This window comes from Xenopus laevis, chromosome 9_10S (assembly GCF_017654675.1).
Source record: "Xenopus laevis strain J_2021 chromosome 9_10S, Xenopus_laevis_v10.1, whole genome shotgun sequence".
In the NCBI taxonomy this organism is placed as follows: Eukaryota; Metazoa; Chordata; class Amphibia; order Anura; family Pipidae; genus Xenopus; species Xenopus laevis.
In genome coordinates, this window is record NC_054388.1 from 13,537,372 (window position 1) to 13,564,247 (window position 26,876).

General features: G+C 41.6%; 1 protein-coding gene across 1 annotated transcript; it reads right to left on the reverse strand.

Moving 5' to 3' along the window:
- Positions 1-2,344: 2,344 nt before the first annotated feature.
- On the reverse strand, positions 2,345-25,771 carry osbpl2.S (oxysterol binding protein like 2 S homeolog; the record flags this gene model as incomplete). Its single annotated transcript, NM_001089264.1, is given in 13 exon segments — positions 2,345-2,967; positions 5,642-5,732; positions 5,868-5,991; positions 6,379-6,507; positions 7,750-7,870; positions 10,751-10,840; positions 11,297-11,404; positions 12,264-12,446; positions 12,530-12,627; positions 20,087-20,221; positions 21,803-21,878; positions 22,521-22,653; positions 25,656-25,771. Coding segments are annotated over 13 exon segments (1,440 nt in total). The 5' UTR covers positions 25,705-25,771.
- Between the last annotated feature and the right edge of the window lie 1,105 nt (positions 25,772-26,876).

Below are 26,876 nucleotides of genomic sequence, written 5' to 3' on the forward strand. Positions count from 1 at the left end.
AAGACAGTACAGTATGAGGGTATAGCTTATTGTGTGCCCAGAACATTCTTTCTCTGTATATTTTGTATTTATACATATGAGTAGGAGGTGCCATATTGTTTCCTTAGACAGTACAGTATGAGGGTATTGCTTATTGTGTGCCCAGAACATTCCTTCTCTGTATATTTGTATTTATATATATACATATGGGAAGGAGGTGCCATATTGTTTCCCTTGAGACAGTACAGTATGAGGGTATAGCTTATTGTGTGCCCAGAACATTCCTTCTCTGTATATTTGTATTTATACATATGGGAAGGAACTGCCATATTGTTTCCCTTAGACAGTACAGTATGAGGGTATAGCTTATTGTGTGCCCAGAACATTCCTTCTCTGTATATTTGTATTTATACATATGGGAAGGAGGTGCCATATTGATTCCCTTAGACAGTACAGTATGAGGGTATAGCTTATTGTGTGCCCAGAACATTCCTTCTCTGTATATTTGTATTTATACATATGGGAAGGAGGTGCCATATTGTTTACCTTAGACAGTACAGTATGAGGGTATAGCTTATTGTGTGCCCAGAACATTCCTTCTCTGTATATTTGTATTTATACATATGGGAAGGAGGTGCCATATTGTTTCCCTTAGACAGTACAGTATGGGGGTTTAGTTCAAGTGCATAAAACAGTCATGTTATTTCCTTGAGGATACAGGTATGTGTGTGCACGTATGGCATCTCACACTCCCGTGTATAAATACAAATAAAGAATATTCTATTCAATTAAAGGTAAAAGTGCTGTGTAATGTCCAAGTTAGGCTTTTACTACAAATAAGAAAGGGCTTCTGGCCCTAGGCTGGGGCTCATTAGTACCTGGACCCACTGGGAGAAGCCATGGACTCTTGCCGGACAATCCAACCCTGCATGTGGGTCAGTACCCCTAGAACATAGAGACTAGGGTAGGATTTTGTGCATCACATGCTTGGGAGAGACTGCCAATATAAGCTTAAAAGGAAATTTAAGGGATACGGTCATGGGAAAACATGTTTTTTCCATAACACATCAGTTAATAGTGCTGCTCCAGCAGAATTCGGCACTGAAATCCATTTCTCAAAAGAGCAAACTGATTTTTTTAAAATTTAAGTAGGAGAAATAACAGCCTGCCAGAAAGTAGTTCCATCCTAAAGTGCAGGCACAAGTCACATGACTGGGAGCAGCTGGGAAACTGACAATATGTCTAGCCCCATGTCAGATTTCAAAATTGAATATAAAAAAATCTGTTTGCTCTTTTGAAAAATGGATTTCAGTAAAGAATTCTGCTTGAGTAGCACTATTAACTGATGCGTTTTTCAAAAAAACATGTTTTCCCATGACAGTATCCCTTTAATATTAATATAGGATAATTTCCCATCTCCCTGCAATTCCCTGGGATTTAAGCAGCTCCACAATCTCTACAAATCACACTCATTTCAGCACAGCCTCTGCCAGGATAAATGGTGGCTGATAAGTTACATTAGCAAGTTGTCACACGGCTTCACCCCGGAGACCCCACAGTAATTCAGCACAGGAGACAGATAGAGAAATGAGAACAGATAGCAGGACAGTGTACCATCACCATGTGAGAGAGCAGGGTGCATGCTGGGTAAAGGAGTATAAATATGGAGCAGAATAGTTTCATGGGTAGCAGAAAATAACATAACAAGACTTGGAATAAAAGCTAACGCCCAAGAGACTTGTAATACAAGGAGGGTCGCTTTTGAGCAAATGGTATACTCCATTTCACTTCATTTAGCCACACGATGACCTCATACAACCACTGCTGACATCATCCAGCCACAGGCCACACAATGACTTCAAAAAGCACTGATTGTTTATAAATGGTTATTATTTTCATTACCTGTAGCAGCACATCATTCTTTTTCTTCTTCAATAAATGACAGAGAACCCCTAAATGACTGAAAAGAGGGTTCTACCCAATAATTTTTTTTTTTTTTTGCTTTAAAATTTAGATGACGTGTGTACATGTGTATATAAATGCATGGCTTGTGAATGCACGCATACCCACCTTTATATAAATATATAAACATATACCTTCATCTCTTTACACATTGATATTTTACACCTTTATGCATAAAATGCAAACAATGAAAACTGCCAAGTATGAGTCTGCAGTTTGACGCAGCAGCACACGTTTCTTCCCCAGACTAAGGGTATTTCTGCAGGTGTAACCAGTGACCAATTTAGACTAGGGATGCACCGAACACACTTTTTTGGATTCGGCTGAACCCCCAAATCCTTTGTGAAAGATTCGGCTGAATACCCAACAGAATTTGCATATGCAAATCAGTGAGGGGTGGGAATTTTTTTTTTACTTCCTTGTTTTTAAGGATTCAGTTCGGCCAGGCACAATGATTCGGGCGAATCCGAATCCTGCTGAAAATGGCCGAATCCTGGATTCAGTGCATCCTTTATTTAGACTGCACTTTGCCCCCTTCTCCACAACCCTGGGTTAAAGAGTCGGCTGCTAATTCTGTTTAAAGGGGAACACAGGGAAATCAAACCAGACTTATAATTCGGGCGAGTTTCCTGTTCGATAATTAAAGCTTAATTTATAAAGCATAATAATTTGGGTTGGGAGACCTTTTCAAGCTGCTTGCACTTATATAGATCTCTAATTATACATATTCAGATATTTGGCAACCAAAGTAACTGCAAAACGAAATCCCTGATTGGAAGGCGGCGACGTTTCCACGAATGCGCGCAGGAAAGGGAATTCGCTGGCAGGGCCACTCTCACGCATACACGGTGGTCGAATGTCCAAATGAAAAGGTATCTAAAATCTCAACAGAGAAAACAGTTTTCGTCGGGGGTACAGGTGGGTCAATAAATTTTAGGACAGTCTGTGAAATTTCTATCAAAGTATCCTCCGGTGTAAATCCAATCAGACGTTCTTGTGTGGGGGTTATTGCCCTGCGTGAACCACCTGAAAAATAGATACGTGGATATGAGACCTGGTGGGGTTAAACACAGATAGACAGCAAGTATGGGGGGTGGGAGAACATAGGCCTCATTTATTAATCCCACGGACAAAGATGCTGGAGCACTAAGGGGTTTAAAGGAACAGTAACACCAAAAAATTAAAAGAGTTTTAAAGGAATGACAATATAATATACTGTTGAGTTGTATTGGTAAAACTGGTGTTTTTGCTTCAGATACACAACTATAGTTTATTTATTTTTTTATTTATTGTGTTTTTTCAACATATACATACATTGTATCTTCATATAATTCTCTACGGGTTAGTCCACACGAGGAGATTCGGGGAGACTATTCTCCTGCCGACTAATCGCCTCTTCTTCTGGGCGTCAATCTCCCCGAACTGCCTTTGCGTGTCTTCACACCCGCTATAATAAAAAGTCATCTGCGCTAAAGCACGCGCAGCACTTTGTTTTCCGAAGTTGCCTCACGAGGAAACTTCGTTCGACTTCGGAAAACGAAGTGCCGAGTGTGCTTTAGCGATGGCGACTTTTCATTATAGCGGATGGGAAGACACGTGAAGGCAGTTCAGGGAGAATATCGCCCAGAAGAAGAGGGGATTACTTGCCAGGCGACTAGTCTCCCCGAACCTCCTCGTGTGGACTAACCCGTAGAGAATTATATGAAGATACAATGTATGTATATGTTGGAAAAAAACACAATCAATAAAAAAAGAAATAAACTATAGTTGTGTTTCTGAAGCAAAAAAAAAAAATCTCCCCGAATCTCCTCGTGTGGACTTACCCTAAGAATAAAGATCTAAAATACACAACTATAGTTTATATAAGCAAGCTGCTTTGTAGCCATGGGGGAAGTCATTCAAGCAGGATACACAGATAACAGATAAGAATCCCATTGTATGCAACAGATCTTATCAGTAATCTGCTGTGGTATCCTGTGCCTTTTCTCCTTTTAAGGGCTATTCCACACGGGGAGATAGCGACGCGTTTGCGGTCGCGGCGGCAAAGCGCCGCGACAGTCGCCGCGACCGGCGCAGGCGACAGTTTTGTATGGGCGCCTATGTAAAAACGCCTGTGCTAACCACACGAGGCGATGCGCTTTTCAACAGTCGCCTGAAAATGCCTCGCCAGGCTTTTTCAGGCGACTGTTGAAAAGCGCATCGCCTCGTGTGGTTAGCACAGGCGTTTTTACATAGGCACCCATACAAAACTGTCGCCTGCGCCGGTCGCGGCGCTTTGTCGCCGCGACCGCAAACGCGTTGCTATCTCCCCGTGTGGACTAGCCCTTAGAGCAGAGACACACGGTCAGATTCGGTGAGATTAGTTGGCCGGCGACAAATCTCCTCTTCTTCGGGGCAACTAATCTCCCTGAACTGCCTTCCCGCCAGCTAGAATCGGCAGCGGGATTGCAATCGGTGCGCTTCGTTTTCCGGTTCGTTTTTGGCCCCGAAGTTGCCTCACAAGGACTTCAGAAAACAAAGCGCTTCGAGTGCTATCCCGCCAGCAATTTAGATTCTAGCTGGTAGGAGGCAGTTTGGGGGGTTTAGTCGCCCCGAAGAAGAGCCGATTTATTGCCGGGCGTCTAAATCTCCCTGAATCGGAGCGCGTGTCTCTGCCCTTAAGCTTTGAATAGCTGCATCGATGTCTACACAGCAGCTTGTTTACATAAACAATAGTTGTGTTTCTGAAGGCACATCCAGGAAGCACTTGTGTCTGTGTCATGTGTGAGGCCTGCACCCTGTTGTGCTGTTGTGATACTGGTGTTCAGTGCAAACCACATTTGCCTGTTGGTATGCCTTAGTGTGCACATCTAAATGAATCACAAGCTAGGAGGTCCAACAGGGTGCCCACGTATTGCCTACAGCCTGCCACATATGAATATGGCTCTGCTAAATACAGACATAAGTTAACCTGGGGGTGCACAAGAAACTGGAATCAGGGAGAATAGGGAGTAGGTATTAGAGGTAAAGAGATGTAGGGAGCAGGTATCAGGGAAAGAATAGATAGAGAACATGTATCAGTCGTAAGAGGGTATCTGGGGTAATGCGGTAATGAGGTAGCAAGCAAATATCAGGGTTGAGAGGAAGACCATGTACTGGGGGGAAAGGGAGCAGGTAACCTTCCACTGGATCAATTGGCAGTTAGGCAGGTTAAAAAAAGTTAATAAGTTGAACTTGATGGACGTGTGTCTTTTTTCAACCTAACTTCCTATGTTACTATGTAACAAGTGAGCAAGTGGATTTTAACTGGTAGAGATAGGGAGCAGATACTGGGGGTAAAGGAGGATAGAGAGAAGTATTGCAGAATAGGTAGATTAGTAACAGGTATTTAGAGAGATATAGAGAGCAAGTGTTGAGGACAAGTGGTATTAGGAGCAATAATCAGGGTGGCGAGGATAGGGAGCAGGTAACACATAATGCCACCTTATATCTATCCAACAGAACTTACATTCATAGAGAATGGTGCACCTAATTGTGAGGAGTTCTATACATTTGGAAAATATGAAGGCAATAAAGGCTACTCTCTTCTGTTGCCACTGGCTGTGGGTAAGTGCAGTACACCAGGCATATTCTCAGTGTAAGATAAATAACTACTGAGCAGCATTGAATGGCTCTGGGCTGCACTATACAAGATGGGCAGTGTGAAGGGTCAGCTTATTACCGTGTCTGCCATTCCTCACTATTTTTGGCTCTCTCTCTGCGGGAAGCTCTCTGCTTCTCTTCTAACCTCTCCTTCTCATTCCCTGCAAGATCTGAAAGAGAAAGTAAAGTAAAAAAAACATCCCCATAATCTAGTGACACGGTGGTCAGTTATGGATCTTATCTTCCCTTTCATCAGAAGCTGCAGAGCTTCTTGGAAAGATATATGGAGCCTCCTTGGCACTTACCCATGTCGCCATTCTCCATGCCCCTAATGTCAGGACGTAAGCGGCAGTCAGTGGGAGCCAGAATTGCCTTCATGTCTTCATCCAGCTCATTTAGGGACACAGCAAAGTGGGTAAAATTGTACATCTGTGGAGCAGAGTCACAGCATTATTAGAACATACAAGGGCATTGGAGGTGTACTGGAATATCCTTGTTGCCATTCTCAACCACAATCCGTATTTTTTTTTATGAGTTTCCTGCACACACGCATTATGAAAATGTATGCAACACAATATTATTCTCGGTCTATTTGCACTGAAACATTATGGGTGGGAGTTGCCATATTATACAGGCCAATATTAATGTTTATCATATTACAGTACGTACAAAGAAGATTCCTTCTCTGTATATTTTTATTTATGTATATGACGGGCTGCCATGTTGTTTTCTATAGACTGTACAGTACAGTATGAGGAACTGCTGATTGTGTGCGAAGAACATTAAAGAGCTTGGGATTCAGAAAGGGTTACTCACCTGCACTGAATTAGTGGGCCGACTTGTGATTCTCCATAACAATTTACTCCCAGGTATGACTTGCACTGTCTCCTGAATCTCTGGCATATCATCAGCTTCATCATTTTCAGACTTTATCTCCTCTTCATTCTATGAATAAAAAAAGAAACATGTGGCTCTTTTATTCTACAACCAGGAGGTGGCACCAGTTTGCTACATTCGGTAATTAAATTGTTTTCTGTTCAAGGGTAGAGGATTATAATGTGCCTATAAATTATACAGTTACATTATGTGCATATATGATATGGGGGTTACACTGTGACAGTGGTTGGGGAAAGATGGGGGTATATCTGTGTCTATATATTATACAGTTACATTATGTGCATATATGATATGGGGGTTACACTGTGACAGTGGTTGGAGGAAAGATGGGGGTATATCTGTGCCTATAAATTATACAGTTACATTATGTGCATATATGATATGGGGGTTACACTGTGACAGTGGTTGGAGGAAAGATGGGGTATATCTGTGCCTATATATTATACAGTTACATTATGTGCATATATGATATGGGGGTTACACTGTGACAGTGGTTGGAGGAAAGATGGGGGTATATCTGTGCCTATATATTATACAGTTACATTATGTGCATATATGATATGGGGGTTACACTGTGACAGTGGTTGGAGGAAAGATGGGGGTATATCTGTGCCTATATATTATACAGTTACATTATGTGCATATATGATATGGGGGTTACACTGTGACAGTGGTTGGAGGAAAGATGGGGGGTATATCTGTGCCTATATATTATACAGTTACATTATGTGCATATATGATATGGGGGTTACACTGTGACAGTGGTTGGGGGAAAGATGGGGTATATCTGTGCCTATATATTATACAGTTACATTATGTGCATATATGATATGGGGGTTACAGAGTGACAGTGGTTGGAGGAAAGATGGGGGTATATCTGTGCCTATATATTATACAGTTACATTATGTGCATATATGATATGGGGGTTACACTGTGACAGTGATTAGGGAAAGATGGGGGTATATCTGTGCCTATATATTATACAGTTACATTATGTGCATATATGATATGGGGGTTACACTGTGACAGTGATTAGGGAAAGATGGGGGTATATCTGTGCCAATATATTATAAAGTTACATTATGTGTATATATGATATGGGGGTTACACTGTGACAGTGGTTGGAGGAAAGATGGGGGAATATCTGTGTCTATATATTATATAGTTACATTATGTGCATATATGATATGGGGGTTACACTGTGATTTGTAGATAGATGGGATTATATCTGTGCCTATATATACAGTTATATTTGAGGCTATAGATAAATTACCAGACAACCTTCTCACCTGTTTGGGTTTTTTATTCTCCACCCCTTTCTTCTCTTTTTTAAAGGATTCATATGTTGCCGGATCCACGCTCCATAAACATTCGGTCCACTTCCCGTAGATCATACACAGTTTTTTCTTGCTACAACACAAATACAGAAAGTGACGGTGCTAGACAGGCGCCCACACAGAAATATGAATATATAATAAACGCTGACAGATTGATCCCATTTGGTACTAGCAACAACACTGAGTGCCTACTTGGCTCAATAAACCCAATGGAGCACAGGCCAGGGAGCAAAGCTCCTCTTCTCATGTGGATCCAAAACTGTAAGGCTCTTAGTGAAATCCGAAGCAGTTACGGGAGGGCCCAAAATGAAAGTGCAGTTACACTCTAAGTTGCAGTGAATTAAGGACCTTCAGTTGTTAGCTTTCTTTATTAGCTATCTGTTGGATAGTCCGATTATATATAAAAGGGTGCTCGAAAACCTGTTTTGCCAGGGGGTGCAGCATCTATATAGCCCTGTGTGCGGCTCCATATCCATTTTACAGTTACTATGAGACCAATCCAGGTCTGTGTAAAGCCAGCACCACCAGTGCAGCGGGAGAGAACAGGTGTAGCCCTGTATGTGAGCCATTTAATTCTCACTCTCCCAGGCATTTTGGTTTTATCGTTAGCAATCAGCTTTCTGTACACACGAGGCAGTTGGGATATTAGCCTGTATGAACCCTGCTGGAAGACGCTTGTGCAGATTCTGCCTCTGAATACTGAACGTGCTGCCGACGACTAAATCTGAATACTGAATTCCCTCATTTCCTTCCTCTCATTAGAGAGCAAACCAACATGTACAGATGCAGCCCCCGCCTCGTCTGTCACAGTAACAGTGAAATCTGCCCTTTACATTAACCCTTTACGTGCCTGGAAACAAAATCTGGATACCGGTGTGCTACAGCCTTCGTATCTAGGTGCCAGCATGAATAGGGTTAAATGGGCAGAGAAAACATTAAAGGACAGGTAACAAAAAATTTTTTTTTAGTATACTACAAAAAAAAAAAACACCAACACATATTAAACTTTAAAATCGCAAAGTCTTTATTTAGAAATAACTTACCGAAATCCTGCTTGCGCTCCTCTTCAGAAAAGGCGACAGGGCGTCGATACATGGTGTGGCGCTCGATTTATCCTCCCTGGCTATGGAGGAGAAATCGAGCACCGCACGATGGCTCACCCGATCGCCGATTTTTACTGGTGCTTTAAGTAGTCACAAACTGATCCTGGTCCCAGTGTGCTTGTGCACTTGTGAGGTTATCTAAGGTACCTTTTTCCATACACTCGCGGGACCATATACAGTGGAACCTCAATTTTACATCCCCCATTTTTTAAGTTTTTTAAGTTTTCCCTCATTCTCCATTGTTGTTTTGTGGTTCCACCTGTATATTATGCATAATACATTTACCTGATTTTTCATTTTCATGGATTTTACACCATTTTTTGCTGGTCCCCTGAAAAACTGAAAAATGGGGGTTCTACTGTAGATAAAGGAAATTCTGCACAAACTTTTTGGACACATGAATCTCACCGGCTAGGCTGTGCCATGGTCTCGATTGGCCTCAGTACATCCCTCAGGCAGACTGATGCCTGAGCTCTAAGGAAGAAAGCCTGGCTCCTCTAATTAATTCAGTTAATAGCTGAGAAGTACTTGGCCTGTCAGTGGAGAACCTAACAAACGCCGGCATAAACAAACACAGAAGCAGCACGACTTGGCAGGCCAGGGTCACACTGGGCTCTCAGCTGCAGAATTGCAGAATCAGGGGCCAGATACAAACACAGTCTAAAAATCAAGGGAAAAATTGATGACTGGTACTGTTTGTCCTGATGAGAATGCTGGGTTTCTGGCCAAGATGGCGTGCTTAATATTTGCAGACCAATAGCTAAGGGACAGACAGACAGGGAACTTTATTAAAGGGATTCTGCCATGATTTTTATGGTGTAGTTGTTATTTCTAAATCGCACTGTTTACACTGCAAATAATTCACTCTACCATATAAAATATAGTTAAATTTTTTGTTATAATTTTGGTGTGTAGGTGCATCTCGGGTCATTTTGTCTGGTCATGTGCTTTCAGAAAGAGCCAGCACTGTTGGAACTGTTTTCTGGCAGGCTGTTGTTTCTGAATGTGTTGCAGTGGGACCTGGATTTTACTATTGAGTACTGTTCTTGTATCTACCAGGCAGCTGTTATCTTGTGTTAGGGAGCTGTTATCTGGTTACCTTTCCATTGTTCTGGTGTTAAGATGCTGGGGGGGAAAGGGAGGGGGTGATATCACTCCAACTTGCAGTTAGGGTTGCCACCTGGCCGGTATTTTACTGGCCTGGCCGGTAAAAATGATGGCTGATCCCAATGTTATTAATAGGGAAAAAAGATAAATATATAGGAAGGCCGGTATTTTTTTCCAGAAAAGGTGGCAACCCTACTTGCAGTACAGCAGTAAAGAGTGACTGAAGTTTATTAGAGCACAAGTCACATGACTGGGGCAGCTGGGAAACTGACAATATGTCAAGCCCCTTGTCCGATTTCAAAATTAAATATAAAAAAAATCTCTCTCTCTCTTCCAAACTTCTGCCCATCAAACCCTATTATACCTTCTTATGTTATGGGAATTCAAGGTTAGAAATAAATGAACATGTTATCATATCAATGGTCCATCTTGAGTCCCACGGGTATCCAGGACAGCAAGTCAGTGTTTACCCTCAAACTATGGAGCCTTTGAGATGGATTTCCAGGAAAATCCAAAAGAGCAAATACGCTCACCTGAAATTACCCTCAGGTGCCCCTTTCCCAGGCACTGCTTTGAGAACCCCCTGGGGTTCCAGCCACGCAGGTTGGCCTGCCTTAGATAAATAGCTCCCAAGATTAATTATAAGGCAGCAGGGTAGAAAGACAAAGACTGCAGTAATAACATTCCAAACAGGCACTACACACAGAACAGAGACATCAGATACAGCACAGCAGAATACTCACTTTTTATCCTGAATATATCCTTCTACTCGATGTAGCTCCTTCCCAAACAAGCCACAGGGCTTAAAATTAAGTACGCACTTGTCTCCAGTACTGTAAAGAAAGCAGATAGCAACGCATTAGGGACTTTCTTTTAAAAAAGAAAATAAGTTCAAGGAGTTTGAAAATAGCTGCCAACGTTCCAGCGCTGAGCAGCAGCATGAAGCAAATCAGTCTCTCATGTGCCGGGCAGGGGAAGGAAGCCTTTCAGCTCCCACATTCTCAAGCAGACAAGGAAGAGAGAGTTGGAGACACTTCGAAAAGGAAAAGAATTCAGATGACTGGAGGACATGTCTGATGGTTAGAAAATATGAATGTCTGTGTGAAGCACAGGGGAAAAAAAAAAAAAAAAAATTATATATATATATATATATATATATATATATATATATATATATATATATAATATATATATATATATATATATATATATATTATATATATATATATATATATAATAAAAAATAGTAACAAATATAACAATTGGAAAAAGCAAAACATTGTCACTACCTGTGGTTCATGATCTCTACTGTCCCATACTGCTCGATCCACAGCTTGCCGATAATTACATTGTGCACGCAGCATGTGGGGTTTGTCCATGTGTACGCTTCTTTGTGCCTGTTGGTAACACAACTGGGCTTAATACCTTACTAGGCCCGGACTGTATCTGTGGATTCTGGCAAATGCTGTAAGACTGCATAGATGACTCCATAGTCACTATTTAGTGGGCTGGTTGGGCCTCTGTTATTTGCAATGCCAGGGCATATTTTAAAACCCAGTCTGGGCCTGTCATGCACTATAAACGTCATACTCCGCTTCATAAAAGCAGCCTATATTTTCTGCCTCCCTGGGGAGGGAAGCCTCTATAAAGGAGAACTAAACCCTCCCTAATGAGAAAAGCCCCATCCACTACCCTCCATAGTGCTCCCTCCCCGCATAGTACATTAATGCAAAATGCATCCCTTAATGTGAATCTCGCATAACCAGGCAGAGTAGGGCACCATCTTCTGCAACTTCGGTTTTCTTCCTATCCTTTTCCTTCCTTTGGCCATGTACGGAGCTTTCCAGCACATGCTCAGTTGCAATGAATACCGGACTGGCTCCAACTGCGCATGAGCCAAATTGCTCAGTGTCTGTGGTCCCTTTCCGAAGAAAACAGAAGATATGGAAGATGGCACTCTAGAGCTCCATTGCGCTACTCTGCAGACATACATGAGATTCACAGAGACATATCTTGCACTTATGCATTATTTGGGTAGGAAGCAGGGACGGGGCACTATGGAGGGTAGTAGATGGGGCTTTTCTCATGGGGTGGTTTAGTTCTCCTATGTTACTTTCAGTTGCAGTTTCACATGCTACCACTAGGTCTTCTCTTTTACAACTTATAAACCTATGTTTGTAGCTACACAGAGCCCAAGGAAGAAAAGAAGGAAGACAAGGATAAAAAATAAGTAATGAGCTTCCAAAAAGCACTTACTTCAGCAGCTCCAGAGTTATGGTGCCTCGGGGTTCAGCCTCCACACTCTTCCCCCAAAACTTTAACTTGGGATAGATAGAGCCGTGAAAAACAAAGTCTTTGTTGAGACCTTCAGCATGGAAAGCACTGACTGGCGGGTGATGGCTCACTTGTTCAGAGATGAACTGGAAACCTAGATCTTCCCTGGAAAGACAAGCATATTCACTGTACTCTTTTTCCATGGCTGACACATGTATTTTCTGGTTTCCCACCTACCCCTATCTCACCTTACTAACTCAAAGGTTTCTCCCAGCAGGGGGTTAAATGGTTTCCCTGTTCGCTCCCACTGTGATGCCACTGCGGAGACAGCAAAGGCTGCAACACACTGCAAGAAGAAGAAGAAGATGATGATGATGATGATGATGAATGATAGGAATCAAACCATCATAGATACAGCACACAGAAGAGGAGCTGGTGACCCTATGGAGATACCATCCTTAATACTTCCTCCCCTCCCCACATACAGTGACTATATTGAAACATATGGACGCACACATTCCCCATATATTATCCAGAATGCTCTGGACCTGGTTCTTTCTGAAATTTGGATCTTCATTCTACTAGAAAATCATGGAAACATTAAATAAACCCAAAAGGCTGGTTTTGCTTCCAATAAGGATTGTTGGGATCAGGTACAAACTACTGTTTTATTATTACAGAGAAAAGGGAAATCATTTTTAAAAATTTGGATTATTTGGATAAAATGGAGTCTGTGGGAGACAGCCTTTCTGTTATTCGGAGCTTTCTGGATAACAGGTTTCCGGATAACAGATCCAATACCTGTATAGGAGATGTCATTCTAAGCATTAGTATTTCCCAAGGCAGAACTCTGAGCATTGATAAGAAACAGAGCAGCCAACAGACCGACATCTTTAACATGGTGTCGGAGTTTTCCATAAATGTACCAAATCACGGAGGCAGTGAAATGAAGGTTACAGCATAGCGAAGACAAATATTGTTCAGATTCTTGGAAGCAGCATGAGCCATGGTGTTAATTATTCAGAGGCTGATAGCAGGTTGCACTTTCTAATGCAGGGATCCCCAACCTTTTCTACCTGTGAGCCACATTGAAATGTAAAAAGAGTTGGGGAGCAACACAAGCATGAAAAAGTCCCTTGCTGTGCCAAATAAGGGCCATGATTGGCCATTTGGTAGCCCATATGTGGACTGGCAGCCTACAGGAGACTCTACTTGGCAGTATATTTCGTTTTTATACACCCAAAACTTGCCTCCAAGCCTGGAATTCAAAAATAAGCACCTGCTTTGAGGCCACTGGGAGCAACATCCAAGGAGTTTGTGAGCAACATGTTGCTCACGAGCTACTGGTTGGGGATCACTGCTCTAATGTGTGAGATAGGACCTGCTACACTCAGAGAAGCTTAAACTTTACTAAAGGTTAAATAAACGCCTTCAGCTTTAAGCCAATACTGGGAATTGTATTCAACGACAACTAGAGGCCTACAGGTAGGGAATAAAGGTTCAAATGCATTTCAAAAAGAACCATCTGGCTGTCAATAATCCCAACCGTGCAGATAAGGGGTGGCCCTTGTTAGAGGTACATGATTTAGAAGACAATACGTGCTCGGGTGAAGGCCTGTGTCCCAGTAAGTTTAGCCTGGGGCCCATCTCTCCAATACTGTAGCCAACCACGCCTTTCAGCCCTCTCTGCATTCCTAACATTCCCCAGTAACATTGCGGGTGGAGCTGCACATGGAACTGGGCTCCTTCCAGAAAGAACTGCCTAAACCGTGGATGTTATGTTTCAGGGGTGTGCCGTTAGCTCACAACAGGGGAGAAAGGCATGTCAGCATTACATGAGATACAGGATTGAAAATGCAGTATGAATATTCCTCTAAGAACAACATATATACATATATATACATATATATATACATACACATACACATATATATATACATATATATACATACATATATATACATACATATATATATACATATATATACATACATATATATACATATATACATACATATATACATATATATATACATATATACATATATATATATATATATATATATATATATATATATATATATATATATATATATATATATATATATATATATATATATATATATATATATATATATATATATATATATAGAAAAATGGCAATATATATATATATATATACACACATATACATATACACACACACATATACACCCTCCAGGAAACAATATGGCAGCTCCTTTCCATTAGGTTCAATACAAATATACAGAGAAGGAATAAAAGTTTATGACATTGAGAAAAACAAACCAGTATATTTCCCCTTTAAACCCCAGGACACTGGTTTTTAAAAGAGGCCTAAACCCTAAAAATGAACATGGCTTAAAATGCCATATTTTATATATTGAACTTATTGCTCCAGCCTAAAGTTTCAGCTTGTCAATAGCAGCAATGATCCAGGACTTCAGACTTGTCACAGGGGGTCACCATCTTGGAAAGTGTCTGTGACACTCACATGCTCAGTGGGCTCTGATTGGCTGTTGAGAAGCTAAGCTTAGGGCTCGTCACTAATTATCCATCAGAAAATGAGGTTGGTCTGTAATATAAGTCGATGCTACAGGGCTGATTATTACATTCTGATGCTAATTGCACTGGTTTCTGTGCTGCCATGTAGTAATTATGTGTATTAATTACTAATCAGCCTTATATTGTGACATTTCTATTCTATGTGTACTGTATATTGTGAGTGGGTCCCTAAGCTCAGCAAGTGACATCAGCACAGAACATGTGCAGTGAATCAGCAGAAAAGAAGATGGGGAGCTACTGGGGCATCTTTGGAGACACAGATCTTTACTGCTAAAGGGCTGTGGTTGCTTTGGGCTGATACAGAAGCACAAAACATAATGTACAATATTTCTAGCTACTTCTTTAGTTAACCGTTAGTTCTCCTTTAAGAGAGGAACAAACCAGCAGTTTCACCTGCTGGGATGGGGGTCAGAGTAAATGAAGAAGAACAACTCACAATCCTTTGGCTTTTAACCAAAATGTACTGAAATATTCTAGTGGAAGAGAAGCAGTAAAGAATTGATGGACAAGGCAGCGGTTATATAAATATTTGGAGAAAAATGAATAGCTCTTACCCCAGGCCATGCCTGAAAGGAAACAAAAAGAACAGAGAATCTAGAGATAAAGGCTGTGAGGTGGTGGGGAGAACTCAGAGAGGGATACAGGGAGAGTGAAAGGGAGAAATATAAATGCAGAGAGGAGTGTGGAAACTGAAAAATATATGGGCAGACAAGAGAAAAAGACAGAGATAAGTGGACGTCTCTGCAGATTGATATTCATTACAGACACAGTTCGAGATTGAGATACGTAGAGAGACCAATAGAAAAACAGATAAACAAAAAAGACATACAGAGTGATAGCAATCTAGATCTATAAAATTGCTAGATGGCAGACACAAAAAATGAAAACATATAGAGATAGAATGACAGACGGATAAATAGACCTATAAAGACAATATGGGAAGGTATATCATATCTAGCTACACCAACAGACAAGAGAAACAGATAACACAACAGACAGAACTTTCTCCCTGTATGATTCATATCTGGATATAACCATTCAGAACAGCAATGCAAAAGCTGCAGAAGGAAGGGAGTCCAGTTATGGTGGAGAGGCAACAGCCTATGACTCACTCTGCTTCGATAATGGCCTTTGTTGTCAGAACAAATAGATCATTAGAAGCTAAAACTCACACACACACAGTGGGTATTTCCCTCCCTACACACAGTAGGCACGGAGATGTTTGTTAAGCTGGCACTAAGCTGGGGACTATCACTCAGCAGGGTATGGCGAGACCAGGGCCAGTGATCAGTGGCTGAGCTATAGCTCACATTGCACAAGCTCTGAATACTCAAACCTTACAATCCCCAATTATCCCTTTAGGTACCTGCCAGTGTGTTGTTTCCTCACACAACTCCAGAAAACTAACTCTGTGTGACATGTAAATGTACCAGGCAAAAACCCTACGACTAGGGATGGGCGAATTTGACCCGTTTCATTTCGAAATGTCGCTGACACCCATTAAAGTCTATTGACGCACGTCTTTTTATTTTGACGCACAATGCCATGCAAGTCTATGGGCATCATAGACTAGAAAAAATTCGCCCATCCCTACCTACGACCAGCTGTTCCCTCCATCCCCTGTACAACAGTCACCCTTAAAGGGATACTGTCATGGGAAAAAACATTTTTTTCAAAAGGAATCAGTTAATAGTGCTGCTCCAGCAGAATTTTGCGCTGAAATCTATTTCTCAAAAGAGCAAACAGATTTTTTTATATTCAATTTTGAAATCGGACATGGGGCTAGACATATTGTCAATTTCCCAGCTGCCCCAAGTCATGTGACTTGTACTCTGATAAACTTCAATCACTCTTTACTGCTGTACTGCAAGTTGGAGTGATATCACCCCCTCCCTTTTCCCCTCCAGCAGACAAACAAAAGAACAATGGGAAGGTAATCAGTTAACAGCTCCCTAACACAAGATAACAGCTGTCTGGTAGATCTAAGAACAACACTCAATAGTAAAAACCCATGTCCCACTGAGACACATTCAGTTACATTGAGAAGGAAAAACAGCAGCCTGCCAGAAAGCATTTCTCTCCTGAAGTGCAGGCACAAGTCACATGACCAGGGGCAGCTGGGAAATTGACAAAATGTCTAGCCCCATGTCAGATTTCAAAACTGAATATAAAAAAATCTGTTTGCTCTTTTGAGAAATGGATTTCAGTGCAGAATTCTGCTGGAGTAGCACTATTAACCGATTCATTTTGAAAAAAATGTTTTTTCCCATGACAGTATCCCTTTAAAGGAAAACTATACCCCTCAAACAATGTAGGTCTCTATAAAAAGATATTGCATAAAACAGCTCATAAGTAAAACCCTGCTTCATGTAAATAAACCATTTTCATAATAATATTCTTTTTTAGTCGTATTTGTCATTGGGTAATCCGAATAGAAAATTGCCATTTTAAAAAATAAGGACTGCCCCCTGGTATCGTAGGATTCACGGTGCACACAAACAAACCATACATGTTAGGTCACATGAGCCAATAAACAAACAGAGTTCAATCTTTTGCTTCCAATTTACAGTTAAGGTGGCTTATGGGCCCGTGTATGGGACCCCCAGACGGGCTTCCCCGATCGAGATCTGGCCGAAAGTCGGCCACACTTCGATTGGATGGGACAAAAAATCCCGTCGGGTTGTGGCTGCATCTGTTCGTTGATGCAGTCCCGGGATCTGACCGCCCGTTCCCATTCGTTAGGATCCGATCGTTGGGCCCTGGGGCCCACGATCGGATCAGACCGATATTGCCCACCTCAAGGTGGGCATATCAGAAAGAGATCCGCTCGTTTGGCGACATCGCTAAACGAGCGGATCTCTCTGTGTATGGCCACCTTTAGAGCTGTAGTATTTCTGGTCAGGTGATCTCTGAGGCAGCACGAAATGGTGGTTCAAGGCAAGAGATGTAAAAGGCCAATATCTACTTAAATATATATTCCAGTTTGATAAGATTCTTTAATACGTCACTTAAGTTGACATAAACTATCTGTTGCTCAAGTATTCATTTTGGAGGTATAGTTTTCCTTTAAAGGAAAGGATATAAGGTTTGGAAAAACGATTTACTCCACTGAATCGAAAGCAGATGTATTGAAACAACATACGTCTTATAAAAAGTGTGTTTTCCCTTTGAGATTAACTTTTAATATGATGTAGAGTGCGGTATGCTGAAACAATTTGCATTTGGTTTTCACTTTTTATTATTTAAGGTTTCTGAGTTATTTAGCTTTTTATTCAGCAGCTTTTAAATTTGTATTTTAAGCAATCTGGTAGCTATGGTGCAAATTACCCTAGCAACCATGCATTGATTTGAAAAAGAGGCTGGAATATGAATAGGAGAGGCCTGAATAGAAAGATGAGTAATAAAAATGAGTAATAATTATTTTTTTTAAATGTTTCTACTTAACGAAAAAAAAAAAAACACCAAGGCAGTTTTAACTTTAGATTCGCAAAGTCTTTATTAAGAAATTACTTACCAACTCTCTGCTTGCGCTCCTCTTCAGAAAAGGCAATGATCCATCGTGCAGCACTCAATTTCTCCTCCCTGGCTATCTAATATAGAAGGCAGGGAGGAGAAATCAAGCGCTGCATGCTGGATCGTCACCCTGGCACAAGAAGAGAATCGTTAAATAATTTCTTAATAAAGACCTTGCAAATTTAAAGTTAAAACTACCTTGGTGTTTTTTTTTTCGTTAAGTAGAAACAAATTTTTGTTACTGGTCTTTTAAAGGAGAACTAAACCCTACAAATGAATATGGCTAAAAATTCCATGTTTTTAATACTGAACTTATTGCACCAGCCTAAGGTTTCAGCTTGTCAATAGCAGCAATGATCCAGGACTTCAAACTTGTCACAGGGGGTCACCATCTTGGAAAGTGTCTGTGACACTCACATGCTCAGTGGGCTCTGAGCAGCTGTTGAGAAGCAAAGCTTAGGGCTCGTCACTTATTATCCAGCAGAAAATGAGGTTTGTCTGTAATATATGATGATGCTACAGGGCTGATTATTAAATTCTGATGCTAATTGCACTGGTTTCTGTGCTGCCATGTAGTAATTATCTTGCTTTGGGCTGGTACAGACACCCAAAACATAATGTACAACATTTCTAGCTACTTCTTTAGTTAGGCTTTAGTTCTCCTTTAAGCTAGGCACAGACGCAACGATCCGATTGTTGGAATCCTCGAACGATCGAACTTCCTCATCTCCCGACCTGCCACTAACCTTCAGTAACCTTTAAGTAGTAAAAGAACAGATCAGCCGATGTTCTGCCCCTGCTTCCTATTCTTCCCCTTATAGAGACGTCAGTGACCTGCACAATATATCCTTATAAATGGTGCCCACTGGTGTCGTTTTTGGCACATGACCTTCTGAAATATGTATTTTAAAGGAATTAATGTACCCCTGCCTTAAATATATGGCTATTAAAAACCATCTAGGATACACCTGTATAAAAGTACATGATCACTTTTATAAGGTCACAGAACTCCTCAGTGACTTTCCAATATCCTTATAATTTAGAGTAGGGGGGTACATTATCTCTTATAATACACGAGTGAAACTCAGAGTTGTCTGTATAACTCAGCCTGCAGCCTTGTGCCTTTATATGGTCACAGAACCCCTCAGTGACTTCTAATATCCTTATCATTTACAGTAGGGGGTACATTATGCCTTATAATACATAAGTGATACTCAGAGTTCCCTGTATAACTCAGCCTTATGCCTTTATATGGCCACAGAACCCCTCAGTGACTATATCCTTATCATTTACAGTAGGGGGTATATTATCCCTTATAATACATGAGTGATACTCAGGGTTCCCTGTATAACTCAGCCTGCAGCCTTGTGCCTTTATATGGTCACAGAACCCCTCAGTGACTATATCCTTATCATTTACAGTAGGGGGTATATTATCCCTTATAATACATGAGTGATACTCAGGGTTCCCTGTATAACTCAGCCTGCAACCTTGTGCCTTTATATGGTCACAGAACAACCCCTCAGTGACTTCTAATATCCTTATAAATTGCAGAGGCATACGTCCCTTACAATTACATGATATTATACCTGCACAATGTCTCTTCTTTATTGTAAGAAAACTCATGTTTTTTTTAGACTACTTGAACCCTGGTGTCACAATGATTGCAGAACACAGCTGGCAGCCAGTGTGAGCGGGGAGTCACTAACCTGCATGCGAAGAATCGGGTCTGTTTGGGTACAGGCCTTGTTAATCATGTACGTGTGCTCCATGAATTCTGTGATTCTTTGCAGGAAACTCAAGGGCTCGTTGAAGACAATCGGCATCGTGATTTTCGACAGCTCCTGAAGCCAAAATAAAAAAGTGAAAAGCAAGATGAGTTAGATAAATCTCTGCAGCCCAGGAGGCCTTTTTGTACCCTTCATAAACACCGATTTAAAGTCTATTCATCTTTTTAATACATAATAAGTGTAACTTCAACAAACTGGCCCTGGATTTTATACAGATTTGGAACGATAAGGATAGAAGGATTCTATAATTTATTACTGCACCAGTATTTATTCCCCCAATGCTTAAAAAGAGGAGCTAAATTCAGGTTCCACATCACTGGGATATTGATTATTGTCCCTGCTCTGGTATTAAACATTACAGTGCTGTAGAGTCTGTACTGTAGATCTTGTCTTCTGTTTGATCTATGCCGATGTTTACATGGCATCATACAGCCCGGCAGAGTTACCACCACCACTTAAAGGGTTATTGGTCAATCGATACATGTAGCACCTCTATTCCCGTCACCTAAATATTAGATATCGTACACTCACAGCACTTTTTCCTCTTGTTATATAAAAAGAGCAACACTAGTGTCTGGATATGAATATTAATAGGTTAAAATAAAAAAGTGGCAAATATCAAAAAAGGTTTGCTAGAGCGGTCAGTCACTCTGCTAATAAGGAATCCGCTGCATAGAAAATCACAATAAAGCCTTCTGCTAAAAATATAGTACACCGTTAGGGCAGTGGCAGATCGGTAGAGGTTTGATGTCAAATCTTTGCTGATAAATATTCCAAAAACGCCTCTCTACTGGAAATAATTGAAATTGCCGTTGTTAAAACATACAATCACAAAGTTGCCTCCGGAGGCAACTTCGGAAGAATGAAGCAATGCATCTCCGCATCAGCAACTGCCCTTACAGGGAATATAAAATGAAGCAGGCAGAAAACAATGCACATACCAGTCCAACAGATAGACAGACAGACAGACAGACAGATAGTTTGAGACAGATAGATAGATAGATAGATAGATAGATAGATGGATAGATAGATGGATAGATAGATGGATAGATAGAGGGATAGATAGAGGGATAGATAGAGGGATAGATAGAGGGATAGATAGAGGGATAGAGAGAGGGATAGAGAGAGGGATAGAGAGAGGGATAGAGAGAGGGATAGATAGAGAGACAGACAGTTTGAGACAGACAGTTTGAGACAGACAGTTTGAGACAGACAGTTTGAGACAGACAGTTTGAGACAGACAGTTTGAGACAGACAGTTTGAGACAGACAGTTTGAGACAGACAGTTTGAGACAGATAGAAGATAGACAGACAGACAGACAGAGATATCCGCATCCGCATCAGCAACTGCCCTTACAGGGAATATAGAATGAAGCAGGCAGAAAACAATGCACGTACCAGTCCAACAGATAGACAGACAGACAGACAGACAGTTTGAGACAGATAGATAGATAGATAGATAGATAGATAGATAGATAGATAGATAGCGATAGATAGATAGATAGATCGTTTCCAAATGAAATAACCGGTACTTTAAAGACTAAAGGCATAACAGGTGTCTTCTCCGCCAGCCTGTTTTCACCAGTTGAAAAACATCTGAAACCTCCCATGCCACCTGCAATGTTGCTCACTTACCAGTCCAATGCATTTCTTTAATATGCTCCATATACTGAAGTTATTCCTGGGGAACATAGGGGCTGGCAGTGTGGTGCTAGAGGAGGCAAAAGCAAATGCAACCATATTAGATACAGAATAAACAGATTGCAACTGCATTTAGAGAGACACAGTCAACACATTGATTTAGAGTCTGGGGGTCTGAAGCTTGCCTTTGGGAGGTCCTAGGACTAAGTTGGGCATAAAGTAATGTCACAAATGAGGGCCGATATTGTTATAATCGTGGAGATCAGAACTGCACCTATGAATTTAAAGGACACTTAGACCATATTAATGGATTACAGGTAGTTTTAACTACCCAAAGGTCTGACTCCTGACCAAGTAATAAGGCATGTAGATGGGGGTCACATTAACTTCATCAAAATCAGATGGTGCCTAGGCAGGCCTTCTCTTTGGTCCCATATACAGGCCAGTAAGTTGCCAACTTGTTCTGGAGAAGTTAAGTCACAGCTAATGTTAGCCTGTGTAGAGCCAGCTTTTTATATACATATATGCAGGCATGGGAAATATTATCAATAGTTTACTAGTCAGGAAGAAAGAGAACCAATTTAATACTGCTATTGCGATATACTGCTATTTATTGGGGTTAGTTACAGATAACTCAACCACAGCAGTCACATGAATGAAACAGGTATAAGATGCCTTGGAACTCCCTGTAACCGAGCAGAAAACGACTTACCGGTGTTTCTTGACCCCATTCTCCTGCACTCCCCTCTCCACATCTGCTGATGTGTGCTGGTTGGGGAGAGTCATTTGCGAGCTTCTTTGGTTGGTGTCTGTGTACTCTCCGGAGGAATTATCAGAGTCCAAGCCTGTGCAGGAGAGAGAGAGAAGAGAGAGAAGAAAGCCAGTGTTAGGCAACAGATAATGAATGCCGGTTCTCCCCGAGTCTGAAGGTCTTGCCACATTTTTTTATTACTGTAGTTGTGCAAGAGCGAGTGCTTCCCCAGGCTGCTAGGACATGGATAAAGTCCAAGTTTAGTCTCCAGAAATTAACTTCAGACCTTATGTCACTGAAAGGATTTTATTTAACCCGATGCCTTTTGGAGGCCTTCACTTTGCCAAACAAGTTGCTGGACTGGCTCAGCAGGGATCATGGAAACCAGAAACATAAAATATACAGTGATGGCAGTCAGGTACTTGACAGGAGGTGCAATGGATTTTAGGACCTCCAGCAAGGAAGTGGTTAAAAAGGCATATTATACTATATATTCAGGTTATATCCTACCAATCTATTATTAAAACTAAAGCTTGGTCTCTAGGGTGGCACTCTGGCAACCCTGGAACAGTTGAAATGCCTGTCAGCTGCAGAATGACTATATCCCCAATTTGTCTATATATACAGGTATGGAATCCGTTATCCGGAAACCAAATATCCAGAAAGCTGCGAATTACGGAAAGGCCATCTCCCATAGACTCAGTTATAATCAAGTAATCTAAAGTTTAAAAAATGATTACCTTTTTCTCTGTATCAATAAAATAGTACCTTGTACTTTATCGCAACTGAGATATAATTCATCCTTATTGGAAGCAAAACCAGCTTATTGGGTGTATTTAATGTTTACATCATTTTCTAGTAGACATAAGGTATGAAGATTCAAATTACGGAAAGACCATCTCCCATAGACTCCATTATAATCAAATAATCCAAATTTTAAAAAATGATTTCCTTTTTTTCTGTAACAATAAAACAGTATCTTGTACTTGATCCCAACCAAGATATAATTAATCCTTATTGGAAGCAAAACCAGCATGTTGGGTTTATTTAATATTAACATGATTTTCTAGTAGACGTAAGGTATGAAGATCCAAATTACGGAAAGACCCATTATCCGGAAAGCCCTGGGTCCCGAGGATTCTAGATAATAGGCCCAATACCTGTATCTGTAACCTTTTTATGAATTAAGGGGCCCAGCCTGAAGGCCAGTTAGGTGGAGATTTTGGTAACGGTGACATTGATCATTATCTGACAGAACGAGGTAAACCGATGAGAGTAGTGGTTTGTAAGTAATGTTGAGATAGGTAGTCGTATCACAAAATGACTGGTGGAATTGTGGTGGGAATAATGATTGGATTCATTAGCCAGAAGGCATCAGCCCAAGCAAAAGTGCATCAGGGGCTAATTTCTCCAAATATTTCCCCATATCTTGGCCTGTCGTTATCTAATTAAAGGATAATGAGGAAAACCCTCTGCCATCTGGAGGCCATCTCGCAAAAAAAACTTCCACTGCTTCCAAGCTCTCCAAAACTGTTTCCAAGCTCTCCAGCTTCTCCGTCATGACAAGTTCCAAGTATTCAGTGCATCTCATGCCTTCCTTTCCCATTTCATATGTTTCTCTAAATAACCATGTGCTTCGGTAGGAGAAAGCAGGCTGTTCCTTGTAATTTCTGACTACTGAAACAATATACTGTAGCAGTAGCCAGCTGGTTAGCAGAAAATAAAGTGTGAATGCCACAAAGCAGAGCCCCCTGAGGAAATGTTGTGTTTGCCCAGAGTGCAGTTAGGCAGCAGGTGTATCCAGGGTTGAGTGGAACTGTCCCAGCACAAGAACAGGGTCATTATATCTACGCTCTAGGCCCCGCCACAGGCACACAGCCCTCACACAGAGATTTTACTTTAAACCCTCCTGAGCAGTGGAGACACCACTGTATAGATATTGCATGGGGAACTTTGCTTCTCCCTCCAAGCCTGGGGGTACTTATGTTCCCTAGTGCTGACACAATCATCCATTAATAAAGCAGAAAATAAGGGGAGGCAGGTCTGTCCTCAAAAGGCATATGTCTACCTGAGCCAGAACAAGAGCCCACATACACACACAGGCACCGACTTATCAGCTGTTCCCAACAGCCTGTGTCCTCCGTCAGCCTTACATCAACTCTACAGTTCCATTGAAGTTTGTAGCATACTACACCCAGCCCTTATATCCAACTTCACACCTAAACCATACTGACATGTAATGATCTAGAGTGTGAGCCCATATACACACAAATGTTAGGCACCCCCAAGTGAATTTTTTTACTTACATGAAACTCCGGGCCAGTGCTCCGACCAGCAGAAAACTGCACCGACCCGGGGTTATACCAGTGAGCACCACGGAGCGATCCTCTTCCGGCTTCTTCTTTCTTCAAATTTCCTGGGGCGACGCATGCGCAGGAGAATGAAAAAGCCAAATGTTTAGTTAAAGTTCGGCTTTTCGCTCTAATGCGCATGCACAGCCGCGAGAAAGCAGAAGAAGCCGGAAGAGAAGCTCTCACACTGGAATAACCCTGGGCCGGTGTAGTTTTCTGCTGATAGGAGCACCGGCCCAGGGTTTCAGGTAAGTAAATACATTCACTTGGGGGTGCCTAACATTTAGCACCCCAAGTGGTTAACAACTTTCCTTCTCCCATTATGTATTATGAACTATTATGTAATGGCATCTAATGCCAAGGCAGATCTGTCCTGAGGGTGCCCTTACCCTCTCCATGCACCTCATGTATGTAAGCTATTGTGGGCATGGATATCAGCCTTTGTATGGGCAAGCCTTTGTGTGTGCATGCTCTGTATAAATACATGCATGCAATGGGAGAAAGAACCACAGGGAATAAGCTGCACAGAAACAGACCGACAGGTGGAATAGGAGAGGCACAAAGAGACAGATACAAGGACATACTTATAAAGGGAAAGGTACAGAAAAGGTACTTGGAAAGAAAGTCTCATGCAAGACAGACAGAGTGAGAGGTACACAGAGACTGACACAGGGAAGAGAGAGGATGGGTATTATTCAGTAAAAAAAGGAAAGGTACTAAGGGACAGAGAGAGGGGGACACTCACATTGGAATTCACTAATATACTGTAGATAAAAAGAGAGTAACAGGCACATTTATCGGAGAGAGGGTATGGAGGACAGCAGAACAAGAGCCCCAATTGCATCCTCTACACTGCCAGATTTGCTATCTGTTGAAAGGAGCAAGACTCACCGGGAACAAATCCCTCTTCTGTGGCCCTTTCTCAAAATCCCCCACCAGCCAATGCCAGGGAGGGGTCAGCGGGTGCTGCTCAGGTTACAGATATCCTGGCGAGCCTCAAACCACGGCAGATGGAATCTACTACCCAAGCGCGGCGTGTGCAAGACTTGGCTTGTCTGCCTGGAGCTGCAGGGGAAACAGGCGAAGCACTTCCCCATTCACTAAATGGAAAGCTGGAATTACTGCTGACCCTTGAATAGACTCTAAAGCAGGCGGTGCTTTCTAGAGAAGGCCCACAATGCACTGCACATTCTGCATCTATGAACCCAAATAACCTTACCAACTCTATAAATTATACAGCAAGATGGGCTGGGAGAGGCAAGGACAAAACTCAGTGATCAACATACAGCTACAGTCAGGGCTGGTCCTATCAAATGTGGGGCCCAATTGGGACCATGTTGGCGGGGCCCCTAGACAAAGTGTTGCTGGCTACTGACACAGTAAGTATTTAGGAAAATAAGGGCATACAGGCACAAAATAGAAAGGAAAGGGGCAGTGCGGGGCCCCCAGAGGTGCGGGGCCCAATTGGTCCAATTGGCCTAAGGCCGGCCCTGGCTACAGTATCAGCTGCTACTGATAAGAGTCTCCTACAGACCCCTTACCCCTTTATGACAACTACTAATAGTGGTGCCGTGTTTATGGGTCTATCCAGTCTAGGCCCAAAGTATATTAAAGGGGTTCTGCCATGATTTTGACGTGTAGTTTTTATTTCTGCTGGGGGGGGGGAGTGTGCTAGAACTCCAACTTGCAGTACAGCAGTAAAGAGTGACCGAAGTTTATTAAAGCACAAGTCACATTGACTGGGGGCACCTGGGAAATTAAATATAAAAAAAATCAGTTAGCTCTTTTGAAAAATGGATTTCAGTGCACAATCTGCTGCACTGATGCATTTTGAATAAAACATGTTTTCCCATGACAGTATCCCTTTAATGGCAGTTCCAGAAGGATGTATCTTTTGTGTGCAGAGAAAAGGTTTCCCCTCAATGAGCAACGCTACAAGCTCCTGGTCAATGAAAGGAACGACTGT